Source organism: Orcinus orca, chromosome 14 (genome assembly GCF_937001465.1).
Source record: "Orcinus orca chromosome 14, mOrcOrc1.1, whole genome shotgun sequence".
Taxonomy (NCBI): domain Eukaryota; kingdom Metazoa; phylum Chordata; class Mammalia; order Artiodactyla; family Delphinidae; genus Orcinus; species Orcinus orca.
The window spans coordinates 30,007,551-30,029,188 of NC_064572.1; the positions used below are offsets into that span (position 1 = coordinate 30,007,551).

Sequence of the window (21,638 nt, forward strand, 5' to 3'; positions counted from 1 at the left end):
ATGACATGTAACTTTTGTAAAGAGCTAGGTGAGTGAGTTGAGGCAGGCTTGACTGTAGATTCCAGAGCCTGCAACACCCCTGTGCACATGCACACACGTGTGGCAGGTGCAGGAGTACCCAGCAGGCTTGGCACACCCCTACACTAGGACACACACACGTGTGTGTGTGTGTAACACCAGGTAGTGTGTCCCACAGGAAATCATCAGTACTCCTCTCACCACAGGCCCCAGCCTCTCTTACTCCCTGCACCCTAGATGTCTGCAGGATGCTCTCACACACACACACACACACTCTAGTCCTCTGCTCTTGCACCCCACCCAGCACTGGCACTGCTGGCAATATCTCTCTCCTCTTTCAAGTCCTGGTCTCAGAGAGAAGGGGCTCCGTGGGGCAGCACTATTAGAGCCCCCCACTCTCAGCCCCTGCAGCCTGGACGATGGTTAAACCCACTTCCAGGAGTCTGGGGAAGTAGGAAATATCAGTACCACCACCCCCATTGGTGAGGCTGGAATCCAGCCCTCTCCTGTAGGGCGGCACTCGTGTGCTCTTGCTGGCCGAAGGGGCTCAGCAGGATGCAATGCTGGGCTCCTTGCCAGTGGTAAGTGCTCAGAGCTGTATATATATTTTTTTAACATCTTTATTGGGGTATAATTGCTTTACAATGGTGTGTTAGTTTCTACTTTATAACAAAGTGAATCAGTTATACATATACATATGTTCCCATATCTCTTCCCTCTTGCATCTCCCTCCCACCCCTCCAGGCGGTCACAAAGCACCAGGCTGATGTCCCTGTGCTATGCGGCTGCTTCCCACTAGCTATCTACCTTACGTTTGGTAGTGTATATACGTCCATGCCTCTCTCTCGCTTTGTCACAGCTCACCATTCCCCCTCTCCATATCCTCAAGTCCGTTCTCCAGTAGATCTAGTCTGTCATACAGAGTGAAGTAAGTCAGAAAGAGAAAGACAAATACCGTATGCTAACACATATATATGGAATTTAAGAAAAAAAAATGTCATGAAGAACCTAGGGGTAAGACAGGAATAAAGACACAGACCTACTGGAGATCAGAGCTGTGTGCAGAGCCACAAGATGAACGCGGTGGCCTTCCTTGACAGTCATCTTTACTCAAATATTTGGGGCCTCTACCACCATTTTTAGTGGAAACTAATGCAAACACGTTATGGAAAAGATTGCAAAATTTATATGAGCTTTCAAAGATAACAGGAGGGATTTCACAGGTATTTCATTCTTGAGACAAAGGCTTCAGGCTCTTCCCCAACTCAGTGCAGGTTCCCTCTCCACTCCGGGGGGAAAGTTTGAGCAATGTAAAGCTAATGCATTTTCCCTCTCTGTGTGATTGTCATTTTTATGAAGAGTCATTGAGACTCTAAGACCCAGAGGAATACCTCCCTGATGGAGGAGGGATTCAGACTGATGATGGCAGACCAGATCCTCGGAATGTCTGAGCCAGAAGGGATGTTAAAGAAAAGTCAAGTCCCTTACTAACAGACAGAAAAGGTCCAGAAAGGACCTCTGTGACATGTCCAAGGTTACAGAGCCCCATCTCAAGGCTGTCAGGCCTACCTGCTTTGGAAACAGTTCCAGCAACCACCTAACATGCCCCGCCCCCCACCCTCCCCCTGCCAAGATCTAGAGCTGCAGCTCAGGGCACTCATACCCTCCGCAGGGGCAGTGACAGTCTTCTGTCCATCTGTCCATCCTTCCACGGGTGGTTCCAGAGCCAGCCAGACCCCAGAAAAGGTGCACACAAGTTGTCTACATCCAGCTTTTTGCATCACCTGCTTTCTGTTCCCTGCCCTTGGCAACGGCCTGGTCACATCCTCTCTACCCAGATGTTTTTGAAGTTGTTATAACCTGATTATATTAGTCACTAATTACAGTTTGTATCAGTCAGGGTCCTGGCAGGAAACAGAGGCACACTCAGAAAGGGCTCAACTGAAGAAAGTTTAATGGAGGGACTGTTTACAGAGGGCTGGTGAAGCACCCGTAGACTAAAAACTGCAGGAAGCCATTACCACCCACGGGTGCAGAAGGACAAGAAGAGGGCGTGACTGGAGCCCAGTGAGGGCCAGAGGCGTGAAAGAGGGGCCACCCAGCAGGAGAAACACAGCCTCCGGCAGAACTGCAGTGAGGAAAGGAGGGAGTGAGGGAGAAATGCCCCCCCCACCTCTCCTCCTGTCTTCTGCCGGGAGCTCGCATTGGCCAAACCATCTGGAAGCCAGATGGCAAGGGAGCCCAGGTGAGGCCGTCCACAGAGGACCTCCTCCCAGGTGGAGAAGCAGAGAAGAGAGGAGGGCAGCCGAGGGACACAGAATACCAGCACATGGCTAATTTCTTCCTTCCATTTATCTCCTCTGCCTGGGAAGTGCCACATCAACCATTTCTCAATGGTTCTTGAGTGCTGCTTGCTGAGTTTCGATTGGCTGAATATTACCTGTGGTCTGATTGGACCAAGCATCAGCCAAAAATGGCCAATCACAGGAGAATATGGAGTGAAATTGTCCTTGCAGTGAAGTCATGCGCTATGAGCTTTATTTTTCACAGCTCAACAAATTCTGCACGCGTAGTAGCCCCAAACCCCATGTCCTTCCTCTCAAAAATGCTGAAAATAGGCATTGCTTCCAGTTACATGGACAATGGGTGAAGTTTAAACGGGTGGGCTGAGTACATCACATTCTTGCTTTTTGTGATCTGGAAGGAGGCCCAGGGTCAGTAAGGCCCTGGCCCAGTCAAAGCTATGGGCTGGAGAACGAAACTGGGCCATTTGTAGAGACGTGGATGGATCTAGAGACTGTCGTACAGAATGAAGTAAGTCAGAAGGAGAAAAAAATATATCGTATATTAACGCATATATGTGGAACCTAGAAAAATGGTACAGATGCAGGACAGAAATAGAGACACAGATGTAGAGAACAAACATATGGACACCAAGGGGGGAAAGTCGCGGAGGGTGGTGGTGTGATGAATTGGGAGATTGGGATTGACATATATATACTAATATGTATAAAATGGATGACTAATAAGAACCTGCTGTATAAAAAATAAATAAAATTTTTTAAAAAGCTATGGGCTGGAGGCAGTTACTGGAGTTCATCTCATATGCCAATTGTAATCACTAGAGCAACGTGCTAACCAGGATCCTGAGGTTGCGTCCGGCCTCAGCAGTGCCGTGATCGGTTAGTGATGTCATGGACGATAAGAGTGGTGGTGCGAGTGCCATCCTGGACCTAAGCAGTTGCCTAGCTTGGCTTTTGACAGAGCCTCTGGGACTTCCTCTGTCAGCCTGGGACTTCCGTCGCTCTCATCCTTCCCCCTTTCCCTCACCATGTTGGATCACGCTGAGTAAGTGCAGCCTAGGAATGCATCCAGCTGGCTCCACCTCAAACCCTCTAGCCAGCGGACCAAGGAACCTGATCGTGCTCTTCTCCATAGGCCACCACCCACGTGTATGTGACCATCGTGGACGAGAACGATAACGCGCCCACGTTCCAGCAGCCCCACTACGAGATCTTACTGGATGAGGGCCCGGACACAATCAATGCCAGCCTCGTCACCGTCCAGGCACTAGACCCGGATGAGGGGCCCAACGGCACAGTTACCTATGCCATCGTCGCCGGCAACATCATCGACACCTTTCACATCGACAGGCATACGGTCAGTGGCTGGTGGCGGGGTCCAGGAAGAGGGTCAGCTGGCCAAAGGGATTGGAGGGGAGCTCAGTGACATCATGGGGGTGGGAGCAGAGCAAAGATGGAGTCCGGGAGGAAACTGGGGGGGCAGCCAGTACGGGAGGATGAAAAGGTTGGGTGGGGCCTGGTTTAGAGGACAACAGGGACTCCCTGTCATGGCCAGGATGTTAGGGCCAACCTCCCTCCTGGGGTGGTCAGAGGATGCCCCAGACCCACCATCTATTGATCCACCCTCGTCCCCTCTACTTATCCTGCAGGGAGTCATCTATGCTGCCAAGGAGCTGGACTACGAGATCAGCCATGGCCGCTACACCCTGATCGTCACCGCCACGGACCAGTGTCCCATCTTGTCCCATCGCCTCACCTCTACCACCACGGTGGGTGGGTGGGTAGGCAGATGGGACAGAGCCCCAACTTGGGGGTGAGGTAGGACAGGTCACAGAAAGGTCCTGTGGGGAAGCGGGGTTTCCAGGAGAAACGCCTAAATCCACGAGCCCTGTCCTGGTCTCAGCAACTCACCCAAACTTGCAGTGTGACTTTGAGGAGGTTACTGAACCTCTCTGTGTGGCTGCAGCTATCAGATAGATGATGACACCTGCCTTCCTCCCCTTCACGGGAAGGGCACAAACTCCAGTCAGACCGACAGGGGTTCCTGTCCCTGATCTTCTACTTCCTAACTGTGTGACTCTGGGCAAGTCACTTAACCTCCCTGAGCTTCACTTTCCTCCTCTGTAAAGGGGGGATAATAAAAAACTGTTTCAGGGTGTGGGAGGAGCAAATGAAACCAGAAAAACGATGACCATAGTACAGCAATAAACAGAAGTTCATAGCATTATTATTAATAATATTATTATGCCCATAGAGAGACTTTGACAATAACAATAGCTTATCCACATGAATAGCTTAAAAAGCCCTCCCACATCCGTTAACCAGTATGATTCTTCCATCATCCTATGAGGCAGGATTATCAGATCCAGTTTACAGATGAACAGGGCTGGCAGGGGTGCGGTCCTGACTAAGTTCGCTCATCATCTCAGGTGCTTGTGAACGTGAATGACATCAACGACAATGTGCCCACCTTCCCCAGAGACTACGAGGGACCATTTGATGTCACCGAGGGCCAACCAGGACCCAGAGTGTGGACCTTCCTGGCCCATGACCGGGACTCGGGCCCCAATGGGCAGGTGGAGTACAGCATCGTGGACGGAGACCCTCTGGGTGAGTGGGGCCTGAGCTGGGTGATGGGGGTGGCATGACCCAGCGGGCCTCTCCCCGACCCCACTCAGGAGCAGGATGAAAAAGGAGGTCTCAAGGCAATTAGCCCCACCATTGTGCGATGGGGCCTCAGTTTCCCCACCCATAAGATGATGAAAGTAATCTTCTCCCAGGAATATGGTGAGAACACTCTGAAATCTGGGAGCAGAGGCTGGTAGCCTTGGAAGGTCACAGACTCCTTTGAGAATCTGATAGAAAACACCCCTGTGTCATACCCAGAGAAAAGGCTCCAGGCAAGAGGAAAGACGAGCATCCTTGCCCCAGACCTTCAGGACCCCCCAAATGCACACATGCAGGGAGCACCCAGATTTTTCTGCACATCTCATCATCCCTTAATAGCCTTCACAACTAGCCCGACTGTTCTCCTCAGTTGAAGAGCAGGGCTTGCCTGGCCAGAGCAATTTCTCAGGATAGTTTTTACTCACTTTTGTAGAGTAGGAATCCCAAACTCAAGGCCTGCTGGGGCCATGCAGGGAGCACACATGGGAGAAAAGGTCTGGGCAAGAGAAGAGGGAGTGGTGGGGGCTGCAGCAGCCACAGCTCCGCTCTTGCCGATTGTGGTCAGGTTGAAATGCAGGCCCCGGGGTTGGGGTGGGGGAGCCCTTCCCATTTTTAAAAGAAATGCTGGAAATCCAAATCTTTGTGAAACATCCTGATTTTTAATTGAGCACTCAATAAGTATGTATTGAGCATTTGCTGACCACATTCCAGGCGCTGAGGATACAGAATGGTAAAAAACAGATACAAATCCCTGCCCTTATAGAACATATGTTCCAGTTGGAAGATACAGGCCATGAACATAACTGGTTAAGCAGACGACTTAGTCTATTGGGAGGTGCTAAGCGCTACGGAGAAATATAAAGCCAGGAGATGGGGAATGCCAGGGTGAAGGCTGCAGTTTTAGAAAGACTGCTCAAGGAAGACCTGTGCAAGGAGGTGACATTTGAGCAAAGACCTGAAGGAGGTGAGGAATGGGTCATGTGGACATCCAGGGGAGAGCATGACAGACAGAGGGAGCAGCAAGTGCAAAGGCCCTGAGGTTGGAGTGTGCCTGGCTTGTTCACAGAGGAGCAAAGCGGCCCAGTGGCTGGCATGAAGCCAGGCAAGGGGAAGAGTAAGAAGAGATGAGATCAGGGAGGTAATAGAGACAGATGTTGGGTCTTGTAGGCCATTATGAGGACTTGGCTTTTTCTCCGAGTAACATGGGAACCATAGGAGGGCTTTGAGCACAGGAGGGATGTGATTTGACTTAGATTTCAACAGGAGCACTCCATTTCCTGAGCTCAGACCAGACCATAGAGGTTAGGGAATGGCTGGTAGGAGCCTGTTGCAGTCACTGGGGCTAGAGATGGTGTAGCTGGGACCAGGGAAGCGGCGCTGGAGATCGTGGGAGTTCTGGTATATTTCATAGACGGCCAATAGGACATGCTGACTGATTGGATGTGAGATGTAACCTAAAGTCAAGGATGACACCAAGGTTTTGGCCTGAGCAGCCATGCTCTTAGCAGATGGGAAGACTGCAGCAGGAGCAGGAAAGGTGGGGCGATGGGGAGGAGGGTGAGGTTAGGTTTGAGATGTCAGATAGGCCTTGGATATACAAGCCAGGAGTTCAGGAGAGAGGTCTGCAGTGGAGAGTTGTATTTGGGAGCAGTCACCCCAGAGATATTTAAAGGCATGAGATGAGAGGAGTGCACTGACACAGCAGGCAGAGGAGAGGTTATAGAACCTGGGTTGAATTTTCAATTAAGAGGCTACAAACACAAACCCACTTCTGTAGGGCCAGACTTGGAGCCCCTGCTGTCCAGAGCTTGCGGTGGGCCACTCTGTTCTGACATGTCACCCTTTCATGTCCTGAAAGTCCTTTCCCTGGCCAAGCACTGTGCCTTCCTACTCTGCCTTCAGGAGAGCACGGGCCTTTCTCCTGTGCTCTTGTCACACACACGCCCAGCGGTTGTATCATGTCATGGGAGCCCTGCTCCTGTTCGGTAGGATGCCAAAGTCTGCTTGACAGGTGGCTGCTGGGTGGGCAGCTGAGCCCCTCCCAGGAAGGGACCCTCTCTGCACCCGCCTCCAGGGTGCGGGGCTCACACTCATGCCCAGCAGACTGCAGACTGCTCCCTGCCACGGGCCTTTGCTGTCCTGAGCAGAACCTGCCAGGTTAAGTGCACACAGGATCGGGGCCAGCCTAGGGACTTGCGGCCTCATAGGGGCAGGCAGAGAGGCAGGCCCCTGGGGCAGTGAGAGGGGTCAGGAGTTTCCCCAGGCTGACCCGGCCTGGGGCTCCCTCCCCCTGGAAAGGAAGAGGAGACATTCACAGCCCAAAGATAACTTGGGGATCACCAAGAACTGCCCCCACTCCAGAGGAGATAAGCAGAGGCTGGGCGGGGTGAGGTGGGTGACCTAGTGCTGTGCTGCAGCGGCTCGCACAGGTCGCGACATCCACTCCCCACCTCTCTCCTCACCTCCGGGTTCCCTGACACCATGTTGGTAATTTGAAAAACTGACAAACACTATAAATCAGGGCTGTTTTCCTGGAAAGCCAGTTGGGCAACACCACGGGTGAAAGGATGTACTCCAAGCCACCCGGCTTCAAGGTCACCTTCCCACCACTGCAGCCTGAACCTGGAGGGGGCTCCTGCTGGTGGGAAGACATCAGGGCTGCCTGGGCTCTTATAAGCCCCACTAAGCTGCGAGGAGGCACATGGTCAAAGAGCAGTTGGGAGGACTTCCCTGGTGGCGCAGTGGTTAGGAATCCGCCTGCCAATGCAGGGGACACGGGTTCAAGCCCCGGTCCGGGAAGATCCCACACGCTGCAGAGCGGCTAGGCCTGTGAGCCACAACTACTGAGCCTGTGCTCTAGAGCTCACGTGCCACAACTACTGAAGCCTGCGCTCCTAGAGCCCGTGCTGCACAACAAGAGAGGCCACTGCAATGAGAAGCCCGCGCACCGCAACGAAGAGTAGCTCCCGCTCAACACAACTAGAGAAAGCCCGCGCACAGCAGTGAAGACCCAACACGGCCCAAAAAAAAAAAAAAAAAAAGAACGGTTGCGAAACAGGCCATGTCACTTGCACCTCTCCCCCCTCTATCCTGGCCTTCTCAGAACCTCCAGCGGCCCTTTCTGGTCAGGTCCACTCATTGGACCCCTTTCTTACATCCTCATCTTCCGTGTAAGCCCCCAGCTCCTTCACAGGGCTGCCTGGGCTCCCTTTCAGGATGCCCCTAATGATACAAAGAGCTGCCGTGGGTCCAGCGTACACGAGGTGAACTGGGGCTTGTCCAGCACCAGCACAACCCTGCTGTGGTACCTCTTTATTAGCCCATTTTTCAAATGAGAACATCAAGGCGAGATTTAATCACATGCCCAAGGGCACATAGAGCGAAGTCAGCATTGCAGACCGGGATATGACTGATGGGAAGCCTCTGCTTTTGACCCTCTATCTCCAGAAGGAGTGGAGTGTTGGGGGGTTCAGGCCCCGGGGCAAGCTGCTGAGGAGGGCATTTTGCTGTCTGGGGGCCTTTGACCTGCCTACCTCCCCCACTGAGCTGACCTTGTGGGGGTCTAGCCTGGGCCCAGCCCCCAGCACCTCAGGCCTGCTCAGGCAGGCTGCCTTCGGAACCTCTTCCCTTCCATCAATGGGGTGGTTCGCTTTGGAGAGAAGGCAGCTGGCCATCTGCTTGCACGTGGCCAGGGGCTGAGACAGGGCTGGGAAACCCCTAGAAAGGGAATCCCCTGTTCTTTGGAGACCTTGGATTACCAGCTTCAGGAAATCCTGCTTCAAGTGGCTTCCGCCCCTCTAAGCAGGGTGTAGCCCATAGGACTGCTGGGAGCGGAAGGGCTGGTGGGAAATCCCAGCTGCAGGTGGGCCGCGGAGGGGCTGTTTCGGTAAATCAGAGCCGTAGGAGCTGGAGGCAGGGAGTTGTGAGGAAGGTAGAAGCAGGCAGAGAAAATTGTTGGGGAGCTCGGGCCTCTGTCCTTGCTGCACCCTTGCGTGCTGTGTGTCTCTGAGCGAGTCATTGCCCCACTCTAAGCCTTTTCCCCCAGATGCCAAAAGGGAAAGTGAAGGAAGTGACTTTCTCACTGTTCCCAGTTCCTGGGGGAGCGCAGAGAGGTGACCCCCTCTTCCTCACACTCTCCCCTCCTCCCTCGTTCATACTCCCTCACTTTCCTCAGCCCCCTGAGCACTCCTGTCCAACTGGGACCCCACTGGCGCCCCTGTCATCCTGCCCCTCTGCTCTTCTCCTCCACCCCTACCTGTTCTTACCCCTCCCACCCTGGTCAGCTCTGAGTGGTAAGTCCCATGGATGTAGTGAGCTGAGATGCAGAGCCCTAGGTTCGAGTCTGGGTTCTATTGTTTACTTGCTATGGGGGCTCTAACAAGTCATCACCCTTCTCTCCCGTTTCGTTTTCCAAAGGACACAGGATGGTCTCTGAGGTCTCTTCCAGTTCAGAGCCTGAGAATCTGAGGTTCTTGCTCTAGACATCCTCAGACATCTGGCCCCTCAGCCGGGCCAAGACATGGATTGAAGCCAAAGGGCCAGCTGAGGGTCCTCAGCAACCTCAAAGAAAGGAAATCAGGTCCACCTAGGCGCCAAGGGATGGCCATAGGCCTGGGAGAACCCTGGCTGCGCTCCACGTGGCTCCATTCAGGGCTGAATGGAGGGCAGTCGGGGGCTTCCCTGTCCCTAATCCCTCCCGCTCCGTCCTGCCCCGGTGCCTCACCACTAGCAAGGAGTCCCTTTGGGGTTAGCTTTGCCCTTCCCCAATATGCTGTTTTACAAGATGTGGTATCTGGAAAGGATCACACCTGACAAAGCTTCCGACACCTTCGTTAATTGATTTCAGATCAGTAGTGGTGACAAAGAGGGTGCTTGTGTAGAAAGGGAGCCCTCACTTTTTCGACATAACCGTCCTACCCAAGGTGGGTCCCTGGCCTGCATCTCAGGCCCAGCAGGGCATGAGTGGGCCCCTGCCCGCTTGTACCCCTAGGAGTTATCTGTTCTCCTGCCTCCTGCACTTCCCAGCCCTTGGCAGGTCCCACGAGGGTCTGAAGCCGGGGGTGCTGGAGGGCCCACGCCCCAGCTGCCCCTGACCCTGGTGAGTAAGGCTCAGTAGAGGAAGCAGGGGAAGGCCTGGGCTCTCCACCACTCTTGGCCATTCTCAGCTGACCCTGGCTCCTCCTGGGTGACACCAGGGGAGTTTCTGATCTCTCCCGTGGAAGGGGTGCTGCGGGTCCGGAAGGATGTGGAGCTGGACCGGGAGACCATTGCCTTCTACAACCTGACCATCTGTGCTCGAGACAGGGGGGTTCCCCCGCTCAGCTCCACGGTGAGTCTGGGGGCCCCATTCCACCGGCTTCACCTCCCTGCCCCCTGAACTCTCCGTAGAGACTCCTATAAACGCTGCCACCTTCGTGCCCATAGCAACCTCAGCTGCTCTGGAGCCAGTGCAGGCCCTCAGGGCCCCTACCAGACCTGCAAGTGCCTCGTGAGGCTCACCCGTGGAGGCTGGACCTGGCACCTGGCAGCCTCCCTGGGGAGGCTGTGCTGTCAGCCAGGCCTCTGCACCTGTCACTCTGCCATTTCCAGCCTGCCTCTGCCTCTATTTTTCCTCCTTCCCTCTTATCCTCGTTTTCATCCTCTTGCCTTTTTTGTTATCATTTTCTTGGGCTTCCTCTTTCTTGCCCACGATGAGCTGCACCTTTCCTTCCTCCGTTACCACCGCTTTGCTGTCCCGCTCCACCTGCCTCCTTGCCTCTTCCTCGGCCGCCACGTCCACCATCCCGTTCTCTGCCTCCCCTCTCTCCTCCATCTCCCCCGCGCCCCCTTTTCTCCTGGTCCTTCTCCTTCACTTCCTCCTCTTCCCTGACGTGCCCCAGATGCTGGTGGGGATCCGGGTGCTGGACATCAACGACAACGACCCCGTGCTGCTGAACCTACCCATGAACATCACCATCAGCGAGAACATCCCCGTCTCCAGCTTCGTCACCCGTATCCTGGCCAGCGACGCTGACAGCGGGTGCAACGCCCTCCTCACCTTCAACATCACCGCGGGCAACCGAGAGCGGGCCTTCTCCATCAACGCCACGGTAGGGCTCGGTCTGACCCCAGGGAAGCCCCCAGGATTTTTCCTAAAAAACAGGACCCTGCCCCAGGGGCTTTTCTACTCTGCTGTCTGGGCTTCTGTTGGTTCCACTTCCTCCTCAAGTCTCTACCCTCCACTGGGATGTGGGGTCTCTGTGGGAAGCATGGAATCTAGGATTCCTAGGTGAGCCACTTCTGGGGACCCTGTCACCCCAAGGCTTGTGTGCAGGGATGGGACCAGAGCTTCGGTACCACTTGGTTTGTACCAAGATGCACAAGAAGTCCTCGCTCGACCTCTTGGAGTGTTACCGGCTGCTGTCACCGTGGGGTCCTCAGAGGGACCGTCCCTTTCAGGCAGCAAGACCCGGGCATTGGTGGGTCACTCTTGCTCTGGCAAGGCCCCGCTGATCCATTTTGGTCCTTCTAGACCGTATCTTTGGTGATTTAGGGAGATCATTCACGGCCATTCCTACAGGCGGAGCAGTTGGGCCTCCGTGGGCCAGAGCCCAAAGTAGGGGACAGGTCATTGCTCAGCTCACCAGCCTCTACATCCCAGACAGGGATCGTCACTGTGAACCGGCCCCTGGACCGCGAGCGGATCCCGGAATACAAGCTGACCATTTCCGTGAAGGACAACCCGGAGAATCCGCGCATAGCCAGGAGGGTAAGGCTGGAGGGCGCAGTGGGGAGCAGGGCCGGTGCTGGATGCACCCAGGCGGCACGGCCCGCGGGTTAGAGGCACAGGTTTTGGAGTAAGCGAGGGCTGGGTTCAAATCCCACTTCCGCCTGTCAGTGGGTGTGTGGCTTTGGCAAGTTGTTGTCTCCCAGCCTCCACTTTCTCTTCTGCCAAATGGAGACATACCTACCCCAGAATCGTGGAGAGGACTTGAAGGAGCCAATGTCTGTCAAGTCCTCGGCACAGTGCCTGGCATGTGGCAAACGCTCAGTAAATACCAGCTATCGTCTCTTCTCCCCAAACCACAGATACTTGGGCACACACGACAGCAGTGTCAGGGGTGGCAGTCGGGGGGACACACGTACACAAGCACGTACTCTGGGGTTCTGAAAGGGTTGCGTTTTCCAGGTGGCTTTTCCCTCAAAAGCCAAAAGGTTGGCTCTCTTTACTAAGAGGAAGTGGGTATTGCAAAGCAAACAGTCCATTTGGGGGTAGGAATCAGCCCTCTTCCCAGCCCATGAGATGAGCCTAGGTCTGGCTCATCTCAGCTCTGCTTCTGACTAGTTGTATGGCTCAGCCCTTTCCGGGCCTCAGTTTCTGCATCTGTACAGGCCGAGGAGACTTCGGGCTGGAGGTGCAGGCCGCTCACGTCTCTCATCCCGTGCTCCTTGCCTTCCTTCCTTCTCTCACGTCCTCCTTCTCTTCTCTCCCTCTGTCACTCCCCCGCCTCTGCCTGTCCTTTAGGAGGGCCTGGGTCATCCTGGAAAGCAGCAGCATTGGGTGGTGGGAACCCGGAAGCTTGGAGGCTGGTTGCCACTCTGCTGCTAACTTACCACGCGGCAGTGAATAGTCAGCCCCGCTCTGGGCCTTGGGTCCCCCACCTCTGCAATGGAGAAGCATCCGGGGCACTGGGAGGGTCTAAGAGATAGGATAACTGTGGTTTTTGAAAGGGATGAAGTGCAGCACTGAGTGGAAGTTTGGATGAACTCTGACCAGGGCACCAGGCCAGCCAGGAGGGTCTGGAAGCTAAGACTCATCTTCCTGGCTACAGTCCTTCCTTACCACGAGATGGAGCATGATTGAGTACCGTCCACCTCCCTTCCCCTGTGAACTTCACAACATCTCTGTGAGGGACTTAAGATCCCCATTTGTCAGATTGGAAAACTGGGGCTCAGATAGAGGGAAAGGTTTGCCCAAGACCACCCTGTGAGCTACTAGCAGAGCAGAGGCTTGAACCACAGGTCTCCGGACCCGTGGCGGGGGCTTTTCTATCATCTACCTCTCTGCTTTGACCCCCGCCCTCCTTCCAAGTCCTTCTCCCACTAGAGCGCTTTGCTAGAACGTGGCCCACAACCTGTCCCCCCGCCGTCATGCCTCCCACAGGATTTTGACTTTCTGCTGATCTTTCTTGCGGATGAGAATGACAACCACCCCATCTTTACTGAGAGCACCTACCTGGCGGAGGTGATGGAGAATTCTCCTGCTGGTAGGTGCTGGGCCCACCTGGGGACTCCTGCTGCTTCCAGGCACCCCCTGGGCCCCAGATGCCTGAGGACCTCCCTTGTGCCTGGTGGAGGCCCAGCTGAGGCCTGGCTGAACACAGACCTGGCAAGTGCAGAAGGGTGTGGAGGGGAGAAAGAGGCACAGCTCCGAAGGGCTGGTGGGCCAGGGCTGCCAGGCCTCTTAGGGGCCACCAAAGAGGCCACAGGTCAGGTTGGTTGTGGTCATTGGTCTCCAAGGCTGTCTGAGAACAGCCCCACTGCCCCTCCTCGAGGGGAGTTAAGGTGTAAGGACTACCCAGGAGGGGAATAAGCCTACTCCTCCCTGCTCCGTCCACTCCAGGAGCATAGGGCCCCCTAGAGGCTTCTGAAAGCTCAGGGAGCATCTGTAATCACAGGTGGGGGGCCGGGGCCCCTCGTAGGTCAGTGTGGCCCTTTCCCCACACGCATGCGCTGACCAGCCTCACCTCCCTTCCAAGGGACAGAATCTCCTCTTCACTGTCTCCCCAGGGGAGTCCCCTCACTCCTCCTCCAGCCTCCCCCGTAGCTTGGATTCTAAGTCGGAAAGGGATGAGCTGAGATACTCCTTGTCTCTGGCTGGGTGTCTCCGCTGAAGGAATTTGAAACTGCCTATGTATGTGCTCACATGTGTGCCAGTGCACGTCCACATAAGGCATACACACACAGGCACATGGGTGCCCGCACAGTGCACTCCGTGTGCAAATATGCCCACCTGCAGAGGCAGACAAGTGCACAACCTGGGGACTCCCAGGCCTGCAGGTGCTACAGTGTGAGTGCTCGTGGCCGTGTGAACATGGAGTCCTGCACACACACGTGGGTTCCTAGCCGTGTATAGTCGGACAGCTGTTAGAGCATTGTGGACACACATGCATGGACAGACTGGGCTGGGGGTGCATACCTAGCCAGGGCCCCCACGTAGTGAGGGGACATCAGGGAGCCCCCAGACCCTCCCTCGGAGTGGCCAGCCTCAAAGGCTGCTGGGAAGGCAGGCGTGCTCCGGGCGGGCCGGAGGGGCTTGTTCACCACTGTTGTGTTTTCTCCCCAGCAGGGCTTTGAGGCCGCTCCCCAGGCGTCTGCGTCAGTCTGCCAAGGCTGCCGCAGCCCGGCCCAGGGTCTCCCACCCTGTCCACTTCACCTCCCTCCCTCCCTCTCATCCATCGTCAGCCATGGCTCACCGGGACTGGGAGGGGAGGGGGAGAGGCGGGCGGGGGGCCGGGTCGGCCCTGCAGTGACCCATCTCCCCCGGCCCAGGGACCCCGCTGACGGTGCTCAATGGGCCCATCCTGGCCCTGGACGCAGACCTGGATGTCTACGCCGTGGTGACCTACCAGCTGCTGGGTGCCCAGAGCGGGCTCTTTGATATTGACAACAGCACCGGTGAGGCCTCTGCGCCACCCCAGCTCTCCCGTCCTGGCTCTGGGTACTCCTGCTAGGGTGACCCCACTGCTAGATCTAGGGTCTCCATAGAGACCCCATTCCTCACAATCCCCATCTTACAGCTGGGTTAGGCCACCTGGGGGCCGGGTAGGAGGAACCAGGAAGACACTTGGGGTCAACAGAAGGGACCTGCTGGTGCATAAGCTCTCAGGCTCGGCAGAGAGCATCCCCAAACCCACTCCCCCATCTCCCCTTCCCCAGCCCGGAGAATGGGGCTCCTCGTCTGCCAGAGGAAGCCAACGGTCTGTCCTCAAACCAGACCCAAAGCTCCCCAGACAGAGACTGTGTTACATCAGTCTGGTCCTGGCCGATTGAGTAACAGGTGACAAGGAGGGATATACTAGCACCTCTCTCAACAGAGCTGGTCAATCCTCCAGCCTGGGTCATTCATCCCAGGCGGGATTCGGGAGAATTGCAGAGGGCACCTGCGGAAGGGACAGGCACAGAACACTGGCACCTACGGGACCTCCCTAAACAATGGTTGTTGAGCCTTTGGGGAAGAAAGTCATTGGGTTGCCTTTTCTGCTCCTCTTTCACATCGGTCCCCATCAAGCCTTATCTTTCTCTGTCCCCTCCCTGTTGGTTCTCACCCGGTCTCCCACTGCATCTCTTTTCCTTTGTATCTCCCCGGCTGGTGGCGCTGGGTGCCAGGCGTGGTGACAGTGAGGTCAGGTGTCACCATTGACCGGGAGGCCTTCTCACCTCCCGTCCTGGAGCTACTGCTGCTGGCTGAGGACATCGGGCTGCTCAACGGCACAGCCGACCTGATTGTCACCATCCTGGATGACAATGACAACTGGCCCACCTTTAGCCCTGCCGCCCTCACCGTCCACCTGCTGGAGAACTGCCCACCAGGTACGCAGGGGCAGGCCCCAGGCCCCAGCCCCCAGGCAGGAGCTGGCTGGTGGTCTGTGGGGATTGGAGGCAGAAGTCACGTCCAGCGGGGAGAAGGATGGGCAGCAGGGTGGGTGGAGAGGGAGTCAGGAGATCCAAGTGCCCCTCACCTCCCTTCTCGGACCCACAGCGTCTTGTCTGCAAAATGAGATTATTAAGGTATGTTCCGTCCATGTTACTGGATGGAAGAACTGACTGTTTTAAAATCAAAATAGGATTAACATGATTCCCATCAAAATCAAACATGATTGGGGAGATAAATTTGATTCTAATGGTCATCTGGAAGAAAAAGGACATTTTGAAAAATAAGTATAATAAAGCCAGATTTGTCTTACCAGATATTTATAACATATTACCAAACTACAGTATTTAAAACCACGTGATATGAACACAAGACTCTGGGGCAAAGTAGGCCAGCAACAGATACCGGTAAATTATAAGGAATGTAATATGCGATAAAGGAAACAATGAAACCAATAGTGAAAACTATTTCGTGTGCAAAACATCTCTTCTTATTTAGTCTAGATTCTCACCCCATATCAGACACCAAAAAGAAACCCAAAGACATCCTAAAGGAACTGTAAAAGAGTATAAAACGTTAAAAATTAAAAGACACTTCGGGTGAATATTTATCTGATTTCGGGATAAGAAGGTTCTAAACATATAAGAAACAGAAGAACGTCAAAAAGGAAAAATACTAAATTTTGGTGCATATGAATTTTAAACTTCTTTACATCATTTAATTATAACCAGTATCGAAAGGCAAACAACAAACTGAAAAAAAAAAGGTATTTGTCACAAGTTATCATAATTATACAATTTATATAAATGGACAAAAATGGGCAAAGGACAAAGGCCAACACTTTGCAGAAGAGAAGATGCAACTAATCATTAAATTATTAAAAACTGTTCGGTCTCACAAATAATCAAAGAATGCAAAATAAAATAGGATACTATTTTCCTAGAAAATTGCAAACATGCAAAAGGCATAAAAGATAGATGCTTATTTACAAAAATCAAAATAGACTCACAGATTTTGAAATCAAATTTGTGGTTACCAAAGGGGAAAGCGGGGGTGGGGAGGGATAAATGAGGAGTTTGGGATTAACAGATGCACACCACTATGTAAAATAGACAAACAACAAGGACCTATATTCAATATCCTGTAATAACCTATGATATGAAAGAATCTGAAAAAGAATATATATACGTCTACATATCTTGAAATATATATCTGAATCACTTTGCTGTACACCTGAAACTAACACAACATTGTAAATCAACTATACTTCAATTAAAAATAAATTTAAAAATAAAGTAGGCTTTATATATAACAATAAAAACAAAGGTAGATGCTGGCAAGGCTACGGTGGGAAGAGGCCCTTGTGAACCACCAAGAAAAGTATCTCGGTATGGTGTTTTTAGAAGAAGCCACTGTGCTCAGCTGCTCCCCATTCCCACCCCCACAGGATTCTCAGTCCTTCAGGTCACAGCCACAGATGAGGACAGTGGCCTCAATGCGGAGCTCATCTACCGAGTAGAAGCTGGGGCTCAGGACCGCTTCACCATCCACCCAGCGACTGGTGTCATACGTGTCGGCAATGTCACCATTGACAGGGAGGAGCAGGAATCCTATAGGCTGACAGTGGTGGCCACCGACCGGGGCACCATCCCTCTCTCGGGCACAGCCATCATCACTGTCCTTATCGATGACATCAATGACTCCCGCCCTGAGTTCCTCAACCCCATCCAGACAGTGAGCGTGCTGGAGTCAGCTGAGCCAGGCACGGTCATTGCCAACGTCACCGCCATCGACCGTGACCTCAACCCTAAGCTGACGTACCACATCATCAGCATCGTGGCCAAGGATGACACTGACCGCCTGGTGCCCGACCAGGAGGACGCCTTTGCCGTGAATATCAACACAGGTACAAGGGCCTGCTCCCCTCCAGCCTTCCTCCTGACTCCCTGCCCCAGCCTCCTGGCTCTCTGCTTTCTCCCTTACCCTCCTTCTATCGGTTCTCTTGCTCTGTTCCTCCCTTTCCCTCAGCTGCTCCTTCCTCCTCTCGTTTCCCCACTATTGACAGGACATCCTTCCCCCTCTCTGCCGTCTCTCCCCTGGCTCCTTCCCTCTCTGCCTTCTCTTCTTCCTTCTCCCTTGACCAGCTCCCTCTCTGATTCTCTTACTCTACTAGTATTATACGAGAGTGCCCATGTCACCGCACTCTTGACAGCATTAGATATTACACAGTTTTCGTGTTTGTAATTTCATAGGTAAATGGCATCTTGTTTTAATATGCATTTCTTTAATAACCGGGTGGTTGAACACTTTCTTCATATATATCTGGGCCATTTAAGTTGTCTCTAAGTTTCATATATATGTATGTAATACAGAAAAATATATATGATATATATACACACATACATATATCTATATTACATATGTGTGTATACCCTTAATGATTTTCTTACACTATCACAAAGTAAAGCAAACTGTGGCTTATCTTTCATGACTTACGCAGCTTATTATAATTTTGATGGTTTTACCATTTTTCCAAAAGTTCAGTGTTTTTGCTCCTTTGGGGAGTTAAGGCGGGGACATGGGACAAACTTACAGGTGTCCTTCTTGGAAGGCCCAGAGGAGTGACAGAAAAACTAACATGGCTATGAAAAAAGGCTAAAAATCATTGTTATTCAGAGAAATGCATGGTGAAACATCAGTGAGATATTGGTTTTCCGTATGTGATTAGCAGACATTAGGATGCGGGACAGTATTGAGTATTGGTGACAATGTGGGGACATCCTATGCTGCTGTAGGACTTTTGACTAATTTCACATCTAGACGGCAATCCAACACAAAGTACACTCATACCCCATGACCCAGCAATTCTGTTCCTGGGTATACGTGACAAGGAAACACTCAGGTCGATAATGGGACTATCTGAGGATGTTCACTGCAGTGTTACTGGTGACAGGAACTTGGAGGCAACCAAGGCATCCTTCCCTGGGATGTTGGAGAGTAAAACGTGGTGGGTGCACATCATGGGATACCAGGAAGCTGTTAGGAGCAACAGATGAGACGCACACAGAGAAACATGGGTAGACCTTAAAAACAAGTGCTTACGGAAAAGAATAAGAAATAGAATGGGTTATATATACCAGAATCCCATTGCATAAATGTAAAATACATACACAAAAACAATACATGATTTTCGGGAACACCTTCAAATAAAAAATACACTTTAATACGTTGCCCAAGGGGAGAGGAGTATGAGAATAAAAGGGAATAGATACATACATAAAACAAGAACAGTGCCCGTGACCATAGTGTGCAGTGAACCAGAGAGTATGATTAACTCAGTATGCCTCTGAGGAAAAAGGAAAAAGGAAGACAGGAAAACCATGAGCCACTAGGAGGAATTAGGTAGCTTAGTCATGTGTCAGGTTAGCAAAATTCCTGCTGCAGTGGTTTCTCAGGACCATGGAGAGCTACTCCATGACCCAGCCCAACTTTATTCTGTACTGTTGCCCATTTTTTTCTGTCCTCCCTCCCTCCGACTGACTCTGTTCTCTTCTGTTTTCCTTTCCAGTGTCTTCTCTGCCCCTCTTCCTCATGCTCTCCCCCTCCCTTGCTCACCTCTCTCTCCTTTCTTCCTGCCAGAGCCTCAGCCCTCTGAGTGTGCCTCTCCAACTGGGTTCCCACTTGCTCCGCTGGCTTCCTGCCCCTCTGCCTCTTGCCGTCCACCCCATCCCTCCCAAACCTCCAGCCCTGGTCAGCTCTGAGCCCTTCCATCCCCCACGCCCTACTCTGCTCCCTCCCCTCTGCACCCTGAACTAACTGACGTTGACCCTCTTCTCTCTTCCTCACGGCTGGCAGGCCCACAGGTTTGAGCTCTGATTCTCTGTCACCTCCCACCTCATCTCTTCTCTGCTTCACCCCATCGCCTTCCTCCATACTCACCGCACCCCTACCACCCTTCCCACCCCGTGGGGCCTGGGCCAAGGCCGTGGCTCAGCCTTTGCAGACTGAATGCAGCCACCCTCTCCCCATCCTCGCTCCCCAGCCTCGGGGGACGGGGAGCGAGAGTAGGAAGAGGAGGAGGAGGAGGAGGAGGAGGCGGCGGCCCAGGGTAAGTGACTGCCCCCTGGCTGGGGCCCCGAGGAGGACAGGAGCTCAGCAGAGGGATCTGCCAGGGGGACAGGAATCCCAGACACCCCAACGCCTGAGAGGGAGCTAGGAAAAGAGAGAGAGAGGAGGTTTCACCCTAGGATGAGGCCAATGGGAAGAAGAGCCACCAGGCCCTCAAACTGGCAGGAAGAAGAGAGGTCCCAACAGAGCCAGGCTGAGATGGGCAAAACTCGTTCTGTCCAGTTCAAACCCAAGCCTCTGGAGGACAGGCAGGGGCTTGGGGAGGCATTGGGTAGGAGAGAAGGAAACAGCTCCTTGCTAGTACTGCTGTAGGGCGGTGCTCCTTTCACGGTGCCCCAGGCAGCCCAGCCGCGTCATGTCCCACGTAATCAAGACAAAGGGGTGGGCCTTACTGTCTAGGCTGTGCCACCACTGTCCCCTCCAGGGAACCCCCTCAGGGCTTCTTAGCTGCCTTGACCTTCCTTTATGCTTGATCTCCCTAGAATACAAGCATTTTTTAATCTTGATAAAATACATATAAAATTTACCATCATAACCATTTTTAACCATAAGTTCAATGGTTGTGGAATACAAGCATCTTTTTTTTTTTGGCCACGAAGCGTGGAGTCCTAACCACTGGACAGCCAGGGAATTCCAACAAGCGGGGTTTTTTTGTTTGTTTGTTTGTTTGTTTGTTTGTTTGTGGTATGCGGGCCTCTCACTGTCGTGGCCTCTCCCATTTCGGAGCACAGGCTCCAGACGCGCGCAGGCTCAGTGGCCATGGCTCATGGGCCCAGCCGCTCCGCGGCATGTGGGATCTTCCCGGGCCAGGGCCCGAACCCGTGTGCCCTGCATCGGCAGGCGGACTCTCAACCACTGCGCCACCAGGGAAGCCCCCAACAGGCATTTTTTAAACAAGCAATTACATAGCACTTTTTCTAAGTGCCAAGCACTGTTCTAAGCCCTTTACAAATGTAAATTCAGTTAATTGTTATAATCCTCCAAATAGCCCTCTGTGGTAGGTACTGTAATTATCCTCATCTTACAAATGAGGAAACAGAGGTGTAGAGAGGTTAAATAATTGCCCGGCTAGTAAGCGGTGAGTGAGGGGCAGAGTGACGTGCCCCCAGCTTGCAGACGGCTGTGGTGTCATCCCAGCCAAAGATGAGACCAGCAAGTCCTGGGTCCTTTGGGGATCATTGCCCTTGGTGGGGATTGGGAGGGTTGGCCAGGAGCACCCCTGGGAGGCCCAGATTTTAGGGGGTTCCCCTTGGGCTGAACCTGACCTGGTCTGGTCTACAGGGTCTGTAATGGTGAAATCCCCCCTGAACCGGGAACTGGTTGCCACCTATGAGGTCACTCTCTCAGTGATTGACAATGCCAGCGACCTACCAGAGCTCTCCGTCAGTGTGCCAAATGGTAAGGCTCCCCACAGGCATCTCCCACATGAGCCCGTAGAGAGACAGGCCCAGGACCGGCACAGGCCTGGCCCCAGGGGGGGAGCAGCGGGACCCAGCTATGGGGCTGCCAGTCGTCAGGCCGCGGGGGGGAGGGGAGGTGGCAGCTACAGTGAGGCTGAGGGAGGCCCTGGGTCCCAGCTGTCAGGCAGAGCTCAGCAGTGGGGGATCCAGAAGCCCAGAATTGTGTGTGATCTTGAACTCCAAAGGCTCAGAGTAGGGAGAAGGCTTGGTAGAGGCTGGAAGGGGACTGAGAAAAGGATGGGTTGACAGAGACTTAGGTTGGAATCCCATTGTCAGAACTGGGAAGCAGGTTGTGGTTGGATGTGAGATAGGAACTTCAGGTCTGAAAAGAAGCCACCTGGTCAGGCCAGAGGAAGCAAAGAGCAAGGAAAGGTGAATTGAGGCCACAGACACCACCCTGGCACCACGGCAGAGAAGAGAGGGGCACGC

The 21,638-nt window shown here is 53.3% G+C and overlaps 1 protein-coding gene across 1 annotated transcript in view; it reads left to right on the forward strand.

The window, feature by feature from the left end:
- Positions 1 to 21,638, forward strand: part of LOC101273634 (cadherin-23) — a 198,519-nt gene that overhangs the window by 50,431 nt on the left and 126,450 nt on the right. Inside the window, exons 10-20 of the mRNA XM_049697264.1 lie at positions 3,457 to 3,678; positions 3,971 to 4,090; positions 4,751 to 4,931; positions 10,184 to 10,317; positions 10,868 to 11,077; positions 11,629 to 11,736; positions 13,132 to 13,234; positions 14,520 to 14,645; positions 15,357 to 15,560; positions 17,069 to 17,527; positions 21,031 to 21,147. Of these exons, the coding sequence (XP_049553221.1) occupies positions 3,457 to 3,678; positions 3,971 to 4,090; positions 4,751 to 4,931; positions 10,184 to 10,317; positions 10,868 to 11,077; positions 11,629 to 11,736; positions 13,132 to 13,234; positions 14,520 to 14,645; positions 15,357 to 15,560; positions 17,069 to 17,527; positions 21,031 to 21,147 (1,984 nt within the window). The remainder of the gene's footprint in view (positions 1 to 3,456; positions 3,679 to 3,970; positions 4,091 to 4,750; positions 4,932 to 10,183; positions 10,318 to 10,867; positions 11,078 to 11,628; positions 11,737 to 13,131; positions 13,235 to 14,519; positions 14,646 to 15,356; positions 15,561 to 17,068; positions 17,528 to 21,030; positions 21,148 to 21,638) is intronic.